At 42.5% G+C, this 15,155-nt stretch overlaps 1 protein-coding gene across 7 annotated transcripts in view; it reads right to left on the bottom strand.

The window, feature by feature from the left end:
• Positions 1-6,277: 6,277 nt before the first annotated feature.
• Positions 6,278-15,155, bottom strand: part of LOC144829072 (beta-Ala-His dipeptidase-like) — a 392,817-nt gene continuing 383,939 nt past the window's right edge. For all 7 annotated transcript variants that reach the window (XM_078687840.1, XM_078687838.1, XM_078687841.1 and 4 more), the window contains one exon: positions 6,278-6,874. In XM_078687840.1, the coding sequence (XP_078543966.1) occupies positions 6,763-6,874 (112 nt within the window). In that variant the 3' untranslated portion in view covers positions 6,278-6,762. The remainder of the gene's footprint in view (positions 6,875-15,155) is intronic.

Genomic DNA, 15,155 nt, shown 5'->3' on the forward strand with positions numbered 1-15,155 from the left:
ATGTGGAATTTTGTAGAGTGGCCTAAAAACTCTGTGAGATTCCGCGGTATTCTGCAGGCAGAGCTGCTCAACGTGCCTGTTCATGCTATGTTTTTGACATTCTAGTAGCACGATGCACGTTAATGTGCTGGAAACTGTGCACAAATGACACTACCATGTTCGTATTGGCTTAGCCACTTTGTTTTCTGTTCGGTGCACAGTACTAGGACCACCCTTAATCTTTTCAATCCCCCCTCTATATGACTCATCCACCCCTAATTTTCCTTTATTGTATCAGTGCGTGTCTTTGTGTTTGTGTATTTTATGTTTTTGTCATTTGTTTGTGTTTTCTTATGACTTTTTGGGGTTTTCCCTCTACTTCTTTAGTTCTTCCTTTGATCTTCCATTTCCTATTTCTTCTCTTTTTTTGACCACCCAGTGCTATGTCAGAGCAGGGCGAAAGGGGTGAGAGAGGGAGTGGCGGCGCAAGTACGGTTTCTAGCCGCACACCTTGCAGTCATTGAACCCACCAAGGGGTGCTGCCCGCACCATTTTTCAGAGACAGAGGTAGCAGTACTTGTTTATGTGCAGCACCACTTTCCCTCCATGCTGGCAGCAAGCGTCGGGCCTGGAAGTTGGTATGTCCTGTTGGTGCATTGGCTGCTTTGGGGGAGGGTGTGCTGGTGTGTGCGCCGCATAACTCCAGTCTATTGCACCCAACAGCAGTTAACACACCACTGGGAACATATTATAGACCATGAGCAGGACCTGCTCGACCTGCTAGGCATCTAGATTGCGGGGCTTGCTGAGTAATTATTTGTTATGTTTGAGTTCTACAGTGCTAATATTTGTGTTTTATATAGCATGCTGCTCACACTCAAAGGTAAGTTAAGTTCACATTACAAATATATTGTGAACCAGGTGCTAGCCAGGTTATCGGCGCCATCTAATCGTCCTCATCGCGCTCGCTTGGGCTGATTATTTAGGAAGCCTTGAAGACTCCTCTGTGCTGTCACTAAGATAGTGATATCAGTGAGTAAGTGCTCTCTGTGACTTTCTTTATGTGCACGTACAGTGGCAACAATCTCACAGTGATGTGTAGTATGCATCTATGCATTGAAAAAAATTGAGTTGAAAAATAGAAATTAAATGAGCATGAAAGATCATTTGTTGCAATGCATTAATCCCAAATGTAGTTTAGATTTAGGATATATGAAGTAGATCTTACGGCGATTAGGATGGTAAACTCAATAGTACTAGTATTGTAGGAGATCTGATTTAGAAAAGTACAATGTTACTGAGTCTGCCTGACAAAATATTTTCGGGGAGATTAACAGTACCACTAATCTATTTTTTATATCTTCTTTATTGCTTACATCAGCACCAAAAGGCAATAAGAAAGATAGTTCTAAGGTGGCTCAGGGAGCCGGAGATGCCATCACCAATGCAGCATCAATGTTCCTGCTGATCCTAGTTAAGTCCTGTTATTATTATTAGTTCTCTAACTTTTATCTCTGACCACTATTAGAATAATTTTAATTTTGCCTTGTTTTTTATAGTCTTTTTTTTAATTCCTCCATTGAATGTTTGTTCAATTATTGTCTTCCCTGCACTATGCTTTTTTCAATATTTCATGTTTCTGGAGCTGACTGCCACTAGTCCGTAGTTTGCTTCTGCTTTGTGAATAAGCTTTCCCTCTCCTCTATATATCTTGTGGTACTGTAAGACTAAGAAAACAGACTTTTGATACTCTACTGTCTACTGTGAAGATTGCAGCCCCAAGTAAGCTAGTATTATTCACCACACATGTTTGTTGAGAAGGCTTTCTTTTTCATGCGCAGTTAAAATTAGAGAGTATCCATGGTCATGGTGTCGTGGGGCTGTGCCTTGCATTCACACTGTGTTAAGTTGACATGAGCTTATTAGAAGTTAAAACGCCATTTTTCCTTTCTGCTGCCTTTTGCCCCCGGCACACACTATAATAAATGTTTAGAGTTTAGCAGAGTGTTTTGCTTCACAAGAGAATAACATGTTTTTCTATATTAGCAACCTTGCTTGGTAAGCTTAGTCTGAACAGGGAGTGCCGAGGCCTTCAAGGTTATTTCAACACAGTGGTTGTTGTTCGGACTGATCAGCGCACGTTCTAGACATAACACATATGCAGCTGTGGCCACCTCTGATTTCGGCGCGTTTAATAATGCAATGCATAGGCATGATCACACACACTTGGAGAACATTTGCATGCTGAGGGCTGGTGCAGAACCTGATGTGATCCATTTCTGCTAGTACCAGAGGTATGGGGCCGCCTTTGTAATCCAAAGAGACCTTCTGTAGATATAAAATAACCTACTAGCAAGGGAGGGTGAAATATAGGTATATTTTAAACCTGTTTCCATTTATCATTATACCATGCTTTCTCCCTTTGTATTTTATGGAATAGTAACTATGCTGATAATCTTGTTGCTTATAATATGTCTGCTTGTATTAGCTAAGATACTGTGCATGAGAACACAGCATTAGAAATAAATATTTCAAACTTGCACGTGTCTTCTTTTACTCCCTGTTTTGGACTGGTATGATGGTATAACGAAAGAGTGTCCATGTGTTCCACATTGCCTGAGGTAATCTAAATTCCATGTTCTGAGTTGTCTAATCATTGGTATTTTGGTGGAGCCAATGAGACACTGATGCTAGTCTGGTAGGGGATGTTGGGTACTAAGGTGAATTTTGGCACACCCTAATTCACTGAGGTTCCAAGTCTCTATGCACAGGTCTGTGTAGGAGCAGAATCCCTGCTACAATGGTACACCCATAATGTGCTATAACTTATCAGTTTTCATGACAGTGCAGCATGAGGTCCCATTCCATTTCCCAACCAACACCATATGTCCTTCATTGACCATTATTCCCCCCCTTCATTGTGCTTCAATGGCTCAGAGTAGTAATAGACCTGAACCAGGATTATAACTGCAGGGGTTATAGTTCACCCCATTTGTGGATGCCTAAACTAGTTTCAACAGGTGAAACCTGCTGCAAATCATGTGGCAAACACTGCACATTTTGCACCTCTGCCTCTCAGAATTGCTGCATTATTCCCTATTCCAAGCAGGGATACTAGGCATGATGCTGTAAATGCACACTCAGTAAATACTGTACCCAGTCGTATTAGTAGTTACAGTGTGTACATTTACTGCCCAGGATTGCTCAGAGCTCTGAATAAAACTCAAGGGCCCAGATTTACAAACATTTAACACTGGGTTTTCGTCACAAAACTGATGCTAGCCTGCACAAAATGTATATCTTGGATTTACTTTCCCGCTCAAAACTTATTTTGCACTGGAATGTTGCCTTAAAGTAATGTTACGATCTAAGGGGCATTCCCTGTGTGGTACATGGACGTCCTCATGGTTTTTGATGCAAAACCCTATCTACTAAAATATGAGGCAGGTTTTTGCACCAAAAAATAATGCCTCTTTGAGACAGATGCAAAAAGGAGAAATTCCAAATTTGCATGTGTGCTGCACTGTGTAGCATATCTCTAAAGTATGCAAAGTTTTCTTTGGCATTGCATTTTGTCCTGGAAGGGTATCCTATGAGTCAAAAAACCTACGCTAGACTCAGCAGAGGTGTGTGTGTGGTGCTAGGCAGCCTGATTGTGTGCCAGAGCTGGGAAGAGAGCAGGACAGTGCCACATCTTAGTAAAATATGGCACTGTCCTGCTCTTTCTCTCTCGCTCAATGCAGCGTGGCAACTTTGGATACTACACTGAGCTGCCTGTAATCTTTGAAAATCTGGCCTCCTGTATGGTCCCCATCGCCGCCATCATCAGACAGCATGGACTCAGCATAGTGTCCTACGCCCACGACACCCAGCTTATCATCTCCCTCTTCAAGGACCCCATCACCACCAAACTGAACTTCCTGGAAAGAATGAAGGACGTTGCATCATGGATGAGCAGCATCTGCCTGAAGCTCAATTCGTAGAAAACAGCAGACCTTGAACCCCGCCCCTCCCTCTGCATGGAACAACACCTGGTGGCCCACTGCCCATAGGACCCCACAACAGACCATGCCCAAAATCTCGACATCGTACTCGACTCCACCCTCTCCATGATCCGACAATGCCAACGCCATCGCCTCCACCTGCTTCAACACCCTCAAACTCCTCCGAAAGACCTTCCAAAATGGATCCACCCCGAATCAAGGAAGACTGTCACTCACGCACGTACTCATAACCAGCTGGCTGGACTATGAAAACGCCCTCCATGCTGGTATCAACAAGTCTCTGCACCGCAAAATCGTAACTATACAGAACAACGCAGCCAGACTCGTCCTCTGCATCCCTCGACATGAACACATCACCCAACACCTGCTCAACCTCCACTGCCTCCCTGTTGAGAAGAGAGTAACTTTCAAGATACTCACCCATGCCTACAAATGCCTCCACAACACCGGACCCCAATATCTCAATGACATAATCTAATTCCACGCACCCAAGAGGAACCTCCAAACGGCTGACCTTGCCCTTGATGAACCCCCGCGCATCTGCAGAGCAAGAACAGGTGGCAGAACCTTCTCCTACATCACGGCCCAGACCTGGAATGAGCTCCCGATCAAGATCAGACGAGCCCCCACCCTGCACATCTTTAGGAAGACCCTCAAGACCTGACTCTTCGACGGACCGGAGCTGCTCAACCCCCCCAGCACCTTGAGACCCTCACGGGTGAGTAGCGCACTTAAAAGAATCCCTGATTAATTGATTGATTGGTTAAGTTATTTCTTGAGAGTGCATTAAAAATACAACTGAATGCAAAAAAAATTATATCAGTTCTTATGTAATAATTTCTTTATTAGCATGGGTAAAGTGGGTATGTTCATATCAGCTAGAAAGTAGTCAGTATGATAGGGCTGACTGGGGATGGGTGTTTTGTCTGCTTCCTGTACGGATCTTTGTGTGAGGAAGCATGGAGAACAGAAGCTTGTTCTGTACCTTCTTTGTGTGTGAGAGGGAAGCTTGAACTCCTGCTGCCCCTATAGTGCCTGCTGTGTGTGTGTGTGTGTGTGTGTGTGGGAAGCTTGCTCTGCTGATACCCATGTTGTACCGGGTCTCTGTGTGATAGAAGCATGCAGTGATGGTGCCTACGTAGTACCAGTTCAGTGTTTTAGGTATGTTTGCACTGCTGATGCCCATGTTCTACCCGTTCTGTGTGCGAAGGAAGCTTGCACTGATGATGCTCAAGTGTATCTACTTTCTATGTCTCACTGAAGCTTGAGAAAGCCTTTTCACTACTCAAAAGCCACAACGATAGGCAATTTTTGTTTCCGTTCTAGTCTGAGACATGAAGACATGTATTTCTAATGGTAACAATAAACACTAGGGCTCTATTACGATGGCAGGCCTACCATCGGTTCGGCAAATGGGACTGCCCACAAAGTGTGCAGCGGTCTCGCAAATCAAATTAGGATGCGCCCGCCAATCTGGCTGGCACATCCCGCATTTTTAACATTGCGGCGGGCGGTGCTTTCAGCGGCAACCGCACAGTGCCTTCCAAGTTGTGTATGCAAACCCCCATGTGCATGCCCCAGTCCCCCAACACTCTGGGGGCCCGCAACGGGTCCCCACATCCAGACTCCGCATGCCTTTCCATTGTGGCATCACCGCCATGGAAAGGCACATCATCGCCTGGCTCGTGATATGGATGGCGGTGCCTTGCAGACACCGCCACCATATCAATCCCCTTTTCCGCCCGGTCTCCTGTTTGACTGGGGGAAAACCGGTGTACGCTCTTTCCGTCCACCGGGGTCTCCCCCGCCATCCTGGTATGGCGGGGGGAAATGGGAGGCAGGCGTGAATAATGGCAGGTGGATCGCTACTGCCATTCGGGCGGTGGCGATCCGCCCACCATTATAATAGACCCCTAGGTATACTCAAATAGATGGGAAAATAGGACTGGATGGTCTGCTAGCACAAGCCACGGTACAACTGGAGATCTCTTTCAGAGGTGCATCATGTAGAGTTTGTCATTTTTGCTTTTACTAATACCAACATAGTTGCCATTTCTTTATGTGTGATGTGCTGCAAATCACCATGTGATGTATCAGAGGACAGGGATGAGGGCTTAGTGAGCTGAGCATTCATTGCTGACAAATGCGGTGATCTGAAGGTATTATGATAAAATCCCTGGAAGGCAAACCCAACCTTTAAGCCTTCCACTGTCGATAAATTGAGAATCATAATTTGGGCAATTATATAATAGTAATACCTAATTTGCGGCACTACAAAATGGCAGAAGCGTGTATGCTCTATAAAAAACTATTTATTGTTATACATTATGATACGTGGATGTTCCCTTTTTTCTAATGAAAGTATGAGCCTAAAAAGTCTCAGCACGCAAATATATCGACTTACAAGCCAGCATTGAAAGAAGTAGCACCGCTTGACATGACCTTCTCTCCTGAAATTAAATTTCTTCTGCCGCCATAGTAAAAATAATTTCCTATCGTGATTGAAGAACAGCACCAAAAACAAGTAGGTCAGCAAATGGAAATTGTTTACATTATTTATGCATGTGCTAAAAAAGTTACTACAGAAAAACTATAACAACATCCAAGAATCGCCAGCCAGCTAAAAAACACAGGCTACAGCGACTCTATCTTAAAATAGAAAGATAAAAGCAAATGTCATTTTTTTTCGTTTCAATTGTAATGCGTCATTGGGTGAAAAGGCAACGACGCAAGACTGTTCCTCGTGATGATCTTGCTCCCTGGAACTTGAAAACAGCCATCACTGTTCAGCCATCTTCTGTTCCGATTTCTGGTCCTGCATTCCTCTGTGCACTTCAGAAAGCTCCCGAAAAAAAGTGGCAAATAGTTTTGTTCCCTTTATATAGTTACTCCTATAAAAAGGAACAACATGAGAGAAACGATGAGATTACAAAGACTATTGAGTAATCAAATTCATCCAGGTGCCTGCTAAAGTAAATTCAACTCTCATACACTCGGAGGTGTTATATACCATGATACTGCATTATATACAATGGTGCTTTCAACAGATATTTGAATTATAAACTTTCATAGTGTGCTGTAGATTTTATTGTGCCAAAAAACAATTGATGGACAGAATGCAGAACAGTGTCATACATTTACCCCAGTACAGAGGTCTTGACCTAAATCCATCGTTTTTTGATCCCCATGCCATTCCAGTTTGGACCCAGCCATATGCAAATCAGTCTTGACCCTGCGCCCAGTGGGAACAGTCCAGCCCAAACTGCCAGGCCAGGTCTCCCTGGACTGGAAACAACCATCCCAGGACCGGATTCAGGGTTCATCCCTCATCAGCCAGGCTAGCTTGACTCCAGTGGCATAGAGAGCATGAAATTATTGTTGCCATTTTATGATACTATTACTATTATAATACTCAATATCCCAGCTTGTCAATGCTTGTCCTCAAATAAGGTACAAAATCTTTATGCTTGGGTTGATAAATGTGCCAGTGTTACTCCTGAAACATATCAGGGCCTGCCATGTTGCCCAATATGACATCTGTAATGCTGAGCTAGAATTGGACTGCTTTCTGACTGAGAGGGGTGTTCTGGTTTGCAGGCCCGGTGCAGGTAACATATAGTACAGGCTTGGTTCTCAAACAGCAAGTCTATCCTTTAAGTTAAATATATTATTAGAACAGTGCAATTTGGACTTCACCCGTACCCATCACAGAAGTGCAATTATTAACATGTATTTGACATAATATTCACGGTGTGCCTCTTCATGCTGTTGTGCACTAATGTTCAATTTAAACATGAAGGCGTTTATTCTTTATTCACATTATATACTTACACTTCAAGGTATATTTACATACATGAACATGTACTCTTTTACTCGTGTTTTACTATACATGCATAGCCATGTATTCAAAGTGCACATTAAGGGGCAGATTTACAAGCCCCCTGCGCCTCTTTTACGCCGCAGCTGCGTCACTTTTGTGACGCAGCGGCAGCGCAAAAGATGCGTCATGGTGTGGGGTATTTACAACGTGGCGCATCTCTCAGATGCGTCACGTTGTAAAGCCCTGCGCCAGAAGGAGGCGTTCCATTGCGGGGGGGGGGGGTGTTCCGGAGCAGGAACGCCTCCCAAAAGTGGCTGAGTGAAATCTACAAGATTTCACTCATCAGTCACTTTTGGGCCCATGCTGCGTCAAAACCCTGCGCCTGCTTGAAGCAGGCGTAAGGATTTACGCAGCATTGTGGAGATAGGGCCCCCCAGAGCATTGCTGGAGCTGCCTCGCCTTGCAACGCAACTCCAGCAATGCGCTGCTTTAACGGCACAGATGCGTGACGCATCTGTGCCGTTTTTGCCCCATGGTGCGCCGCATTGTAAATGCGGTGCATCCAGGGTGGCGGAGCTGTGGCGCACAATAACTGGCGCATCCCTGCTGATATGCAGGGATGCACTAGTTATTGTAAATCTGCCCCAAAATGCTTAGTTAAAGTTATCCTGTTTAAAGGCTTCAGTTAAAATTAATTTTGCTTTGGCAGCTCTTTTCTTGCAGGTTTATTATTTTCTTAGTCAGAGAAAGGGTTATTATCTGTATTAGACTGCTGATAGAGAGGTCTGGAGGGAACTTGGCAGTGAACGTGAAGAAACAATGATCCAAAGAGGCTTTCCATACATCATGTACCAAGATGACAAGATGTTCAAGGTTTGAGAACTGCAGTCTCAGCTCGATGCACTGGGAAATCGTAGCAATGTTGCAGATGCATTCAAGTAATGGTTTGATGGTCCCTTGTGGTGTGAAAGGAAAAAAGGGTGTTTCTGAATCTCATGTTACTTTTAAATTGGTGTTCACACTTTTAGAGTCAACCGGAGATTCCCTCTTTTGGGCTGATTACAATGTCGTTAGGAAACTGTTCCGAACGAACCGGTCTCGGACTAATTTCCGAACTAATCGGGTCCTGCGAGTCCAGATAACCGATTACGATGCTTCCAACATTGTTCGGTCAGTTCGCATTGACTTCAATGGGAGTCTGTGTTCCGAATCAAAACACAGACTCCTATTGAAAAAAGGGGTGGTTGGGGAAACCTTGCACCCTGTGGCAGGCACACCATGGTGCCTGCCAAGTTGTGCATGGTTTGAAAGAGGCGTCCCTTTGTCAAGTCAGAACTGTAATGCTGATGGTTTCCCCCTTTCAGTGCTTCATGTCAGCTAAAAAAAGGTCCAAATGACCAATGGGTAGAAATCTTTAACGTCTTGACTAAGTGATTACATTGTATGTCCAACTGCTTTTTCAAGATGGTAGCAGAAGATGGTTAGCTACTGAAGCAAGGAGAGATAGTGAATATTCTGTTGAAATTTTAGACTTGCCCAAATCCAGCCCTAACCCTTAAAGCCCATTTCTCAATTCAGAGGATCAGTGGAGTTCCAGCGGTTTGGAAAGGAGATGTACTAGTGGATGGCTGAGCATTAATGGGGTTGCACATTATAATTGTGTATGTCAAGCTTGCTTGGTGCAAAGACTTTTTTAGTTGTGGTACGAATATGAATGTGCTTAATGTTGAGCAGATAAATTTGTTATCGGGCTGGATGTAGCCTAAGATCCATGGATATATGAGTGTGGAATAAAATGTGTTGTAATTTGTTACGTTTTGTGGTGCTAGTCATGAGGTACCATAGGCTGCACAGTTGAGATAGGTACAAATACTTTTGAGTGAGAGTAAGTTGTGGCTCGTATAGTGTATCCTGTTGTGCAAAGGAGAAGCTGCACTGATCCAGGTGATTCCTGCTGGTCAAGGTGTACTTGAATATGTGTCTGAGTAGGCAGGAAAGTATTACTCTGGGCCATTTCTTGTGTGATTGAATACTTTGATTTAGTTAGTGGAGCAGACAAAGGTTACTTGTTGAAATCGCTTAGCATTTTCTTTATGCTTGCGTAGTGTTGAGAAGAGTGCGCTTGTGAAAGTTGTAAAGGAGGGCGAGCCTCTGCGAGAAGTGAAAAATGCGTCATAATGTGTAGTGCTGAGATTGGACTGTTGGTGTAGTGCCATGCTGTTATTAGTTGATTACGTCACAGAGTATTGCGCTGATATTGGTTGTTGACGCAGAATGAGAATAGTGGGTAAAGAAATTATTGCCTGGTTTGAAACAAGAATTCTATTTTTGATTATTGACATTTTTGCTGAAAAATGACATTTTTAAACGCTATACAATATCTGATTAAGGGAGATGTGACAGCCACTGTTGGAGAAGGAGAAGAAGCGCTACTAGAAGGCACGGAAAGTCACTATATGGCCACAAATATGGGGCTCCACATATGCATTTGATTAAGTCAGTGGCACAAGATCACTGGAAGAAAAGGTGCTTTGATGTTTCCACACTATGGCAATTTTAATTAGAAAATTATTGAAAATCTGAGAATGGTATTGTATGAGTTGAAGCCACCTCCTTGACCCGCACAGTATGAGGCAGTTCATGCCTGGGAGCATGTAAGCTCATGCCAAAGAGAAGGAGAAATATCAGGGAAGAGTCAGAAAGGGAGTATGCAGCTGTGCCAAAGTTAGATGGGATGCAGAAAAACAGAAATCAAGAGCTGGCATAATTGAAGGAGCTATGTTATATCCTGTATTGACGAGTGAGGAACCACAGAAATAGAAAAAGAAAAAGGAGGATAAAGTGGAGAGTGCACAGGGATCAGGCAAAGATAGTGATACTCATTCTTGTGAGTACTTTTTAGACGTGTTAGTGACAACTCATGCACCTCCTTATGATGTGTCCCAACCTGAAGGAATGAATGGTGTTGTTACCGGTGGAAGTCAAGAGGGAGCCACCACCCTAGTGAATACGATTCAAAACCTTATGCAAGAGAATTTAGAGATTCATGCTCCTGTTAACTCAAATATTTCTAATAACCCAGACGCAATATTTGTTTCATTTACTATTGGTCCGCAGTTCCCTTGTCATAAACCTGAGCCGTCATGGACCACGATACATGCTTTGGTGGTTCCTACTGGAGTAAATACATAAGCTACTATTTATGTTGCTCCAAGATGGGGAGGCATGGGAAGAACTTCTGTAGTCCAGAATATGGTGAGTACACCTTATGTTGCTCCTGCATTATCAGTAATAAATCAGACAGGACTTACCCCGGTAGAGGAACCAGCTCAGAGGCCACAATATTCTCACATGTCCATTTGGAATTCACCTCAGTCTATTTCAAGTAGTAGTCCCCAGTAAGAGATAGTGCCCAATACTTCTGGAGTCCAAAATGACATTAATTCATAAGAATTAAAGGGTTTGATTAGGTTTTTCAATGGGTTCCCACGAAGAGCTGAGGGTTCAGGATGGAGCTGAGAAATCCAATCTCCGGAAAGAGAGGTTCTCCCAAATGGATCCATGCTGCCCACACTCTCAGAGTGGAGTGTCCCCTTGACATCGAGACAGTACCTCTCACTGAAGTGCAAGCTGCAACTGAAAGGCAGCAGGAAGAGGTTGAACAAGTTACAGAAGATCTGTGTGAACCTGAAACAGCACATTCTCATCCTCAGGGGGTCTTGATGAGTTCACAATTGAGGCTGAGACAGAAGAGTTTTGGCCTGTGGTGCTGACTGAGACAGATTTAGTCCCTGATGAAGGATCTAGTGCTGTGGCAAGCTGAGTGACAGCTGGAGACAGTTGGATGAGAAGGTAGGGGAGAGAAAGACTGAGGGCCATATTTATGGCCATGTCATGCTGTACAGCGCAGCAAGTCACCTTCTGCGCCACACTGCTTGACAGGGATAGGGCAGTAATGCACTGTATTTAAGTCGAAACTGTGCATATCTGCACTTTCCTCTGTGCTGGTGCCCGTTTGGCGCCGTAGTGCTAACGCAGGCCTCCTTGCACTATGGTGCAAGAGTGCCTTCCTTGTAAGGAGGATTGTTTTTTTTTCTCTATAACCAACTTATGTTTATTTAATAATGCAAGGCAATATCCAATGAGATGCATACATTATTGTCATTTTAACACCGGAACAAAGTATTGAATCAGAACAATCCTATTGAGCAACATTCCTCATTTCATCTGTAGCCCATGATATGCCCACCCCATTTCGTATTGTGTTGTGGGGGTAACCCCTTGCCTATTGGTGTTTCTTGACTATTGACATGCACACCGAAGTATGATTGTTTTTGTGCCGGAAGGGGCACCTTACTGAATGAAAACAAACTTCTGAGGCATTTTTGTCTTTCTATATGTGCTGCAGAATGAAGCACACATAGAAAGAGGAATCAGTGAGGAGAAATAAACATATTTTCCTTGTTATGCCTCACCTTGGGAGGGGTACGTTTTTGGTGCATTCCCAAGGTCTACCACTTCTCATAAATCTTGGAATGCCTCAAAATCCATGGATGTTGCATAGGAACGCACACGCAATGTCCATGGAAATGCTTCCCTGGTGCAGAGTAATGCAACGCCGCAATTTGCGCTGCGTTGCATTACTGAATATTTATGAAGCTGGTCAGGTCCTCGCAAGGTGGACTTGCGGGGCTTCATAAATCTTCATTTTCATATGTGTTGCTCTTGCACGGGTGCATGGTGCAAGTACGATGCAAAGGGGCTTGTAAATATGCCCCATAGTCTGCCTGCAAAACATATGCCATGCAGAATCCCAGAGGATGCTGTGGATTCTGTGTCTGAGTTACAGTGAAGAAGAACGATCTGCACTCAGAGATCAAAAAGAGCTAGGGATCCCTGTTAGAAGTGGTATTTGGACATAATATCGGGTCCTTAATATCGAGCTACACGAATATAACGTTTATATACAGTGACACATTAGTATTGTGATGCAGAAACATCATGGACAAAAATATTGATTTTTAGGTAAGTCATATCGTTTTCAATAATATCTGTGTTTTTAATATTGTTTGCAAAAATATCTGTGCTTTAATATTATTTTCAATAGTATAGTTGCAAAAAAATCGTTCCTTTTGTGTTTTTATTTGTGTTAGTTCATATATTAATTATATATGTTATGTATTGTTGGTATAAATGTTGATATTTTTAATACAGTTTTTAATTTTAAGTTATTCATAATTTTTTATTTAATTGTTAATAGTAATTTATAGAGTTGTAGCAGTTTGAGAGGCTTGCAGGACTACAGGTTGGGAAGTTAATTAAGTATAATTAATTATTATTAATTACGTTTTAATTAATAGTATTCATTTAATTGATAAGCAATCATGCAATTTGTGTAATTATTATATTTTTGAGTTATATTTTAAATGCAGGTTGTTATGTTTGTAGGGGAATAAGGTGGGACGTCAATTAATTAATTGATTAATAACTAATTAATAATTTAATGCTTATTATGTAATTGATAATTATGTAAATTGTGCAATTATCTTTTTTAGCTACATTTTGGGTGTGGGTTGTTTTGTCTGCAGGGTTAGAGGTTCATTAAGAAATCATTAATTAATAATTAATTAATTAGCATTAATTATTTAATTGATAATTTTATGTAAATTGTGTATTTGTCTTAGTTATATTTTGGATGCAGGTTGTTGGGTTTGTAGGAAAATGTGGTGGGATGGTAATTATGTAATAACTGATTAATAATTAATTGGTAATTTATTATTAATCATGTAATTGATAATTAATTATGTAAATTGAGTAAATATTATAATTGTTAGGTTACATTTTAGGTGCAGGTTGTTGGGTTTGTAGGGATATAGGGTGAGAAGGTAATTAAGTAATATTCCACTATCAATTAAAACCAAAAATTGATTTTTATAAAAATTCTTAATGTATTTATAAGTATATAAATTGTTTAATAATTATATTTTTCATGTTATAAATTAGGTACTGTTGTGTTTTTAGAGGAATAGTGTCGAATTAATGATTTATTTATTAACAAATATTTTATAGATTACTTAATATGTTAATCGTGTTATCCTTCTTTATATTAATTATATTTTAATAGTGTGTTGCTAAGTTTGGGAAGGTATGCTCAGGGGACCTAAATAAATGATCAATAACATATTTTTTTAATTGTTTAATAATGATTACTTTTTTATGTACATTGTTTAAGTGTTTTTTTAAATGTATGTAAAAAAAATCATATATTAATAGTTTTATTATTTTGGTCAGATGATAGAGTTGTTGAAATATGTTATGTGTTTGAACTATTTTCTCTACTGTTGCACAGAGTGGAGTGGGAATAGTAAATTTGATCCCACCTGAGACCAACGTTTTCCCTACTGTTGTACAGACTCGAGTGCAAATAGTAAATTCTACCTCGCTGGATTAAGCTGTACAGCCCAGCTGTCTTTCAATTTTCATGGTAGTTGTTTAAAGTAAATATCACATTGCCATGCCAGTTTACAAACTATGTAAGTAAAGTATATGCTTCATGTCAGTTTCTACATTGCCCCCCAAAATCCATAACGCTCGGTCAGAAAGTATTAGCACAGTTCATACTGTTCCACAATCCTAGTACATCCACACATATGAAGCTCAAAAGTATCACAACCACACTAAGGGGCTCATTATGATGGCAGGCGGACATCAGTCTGCCCACCATCATAGCGGTGCTGGGACCGCCCGCCAGACGTGAGGCAGTCCCATCAGTCCAATTAGGATGCGCCCGCTATTATGGCGGGCACATCCTGGCCTTTTACCATTGCGGACGGTGCTGCTGGTTGCAGCACCGTTTGCAATGCCAAAATGCCACGTTGTGCATTTCCATGCACAACATGGCAGGCACCACTCGGTGCCTGCCACCTTATGCATGGGAATGTAGGGGGGTATCATGGGTATCCCCCAGTGCACCTACACCCTCCCCCCACACTGAGGGGGCCTGCAACGGCCCCCAAACCCAATCCCCACCAGTGGAAAGGCATCTCCCAGGACACATCATAATATGGCGCATGGTGCCTGCTAGACACCAGCACCATATTTGTGGCCCTTTTCCGTCCGGCAGGCAATCGGTGCGATTGCCACCGGCAGACGGACTCTGCATCTGCCTCGATACCCACCGCCATCCTAATTTGGCAGTGGGTAAAATGCTCAATGATGACGGAAGGACCGACACCGCCGGCCCAGCGTTGGCGGTCCTTCCGCCATCATAATGAGCCCCTAAGTCACAAGAAAGCACAAAAGCCCGCGTCTAGAGTTCAACAGATGGGTTACTCTGTCACAAATGGGAAGGC

Source organism: Lissotriton helveticus, chromosome 4_1 (assembly GCF_964261635.1).
Source record: "Lissotriton helveticus chromosome 4_1, aLisHel1.1, whole genome shotgun sequence".
Classification (NCBI taxonomy): domain Eukaryota; kingdom Metazoa; phylum Chordata; class Amphibia; order Caudata; family Salamandridae; genus Lissotriton; species Lissotriton helveticus.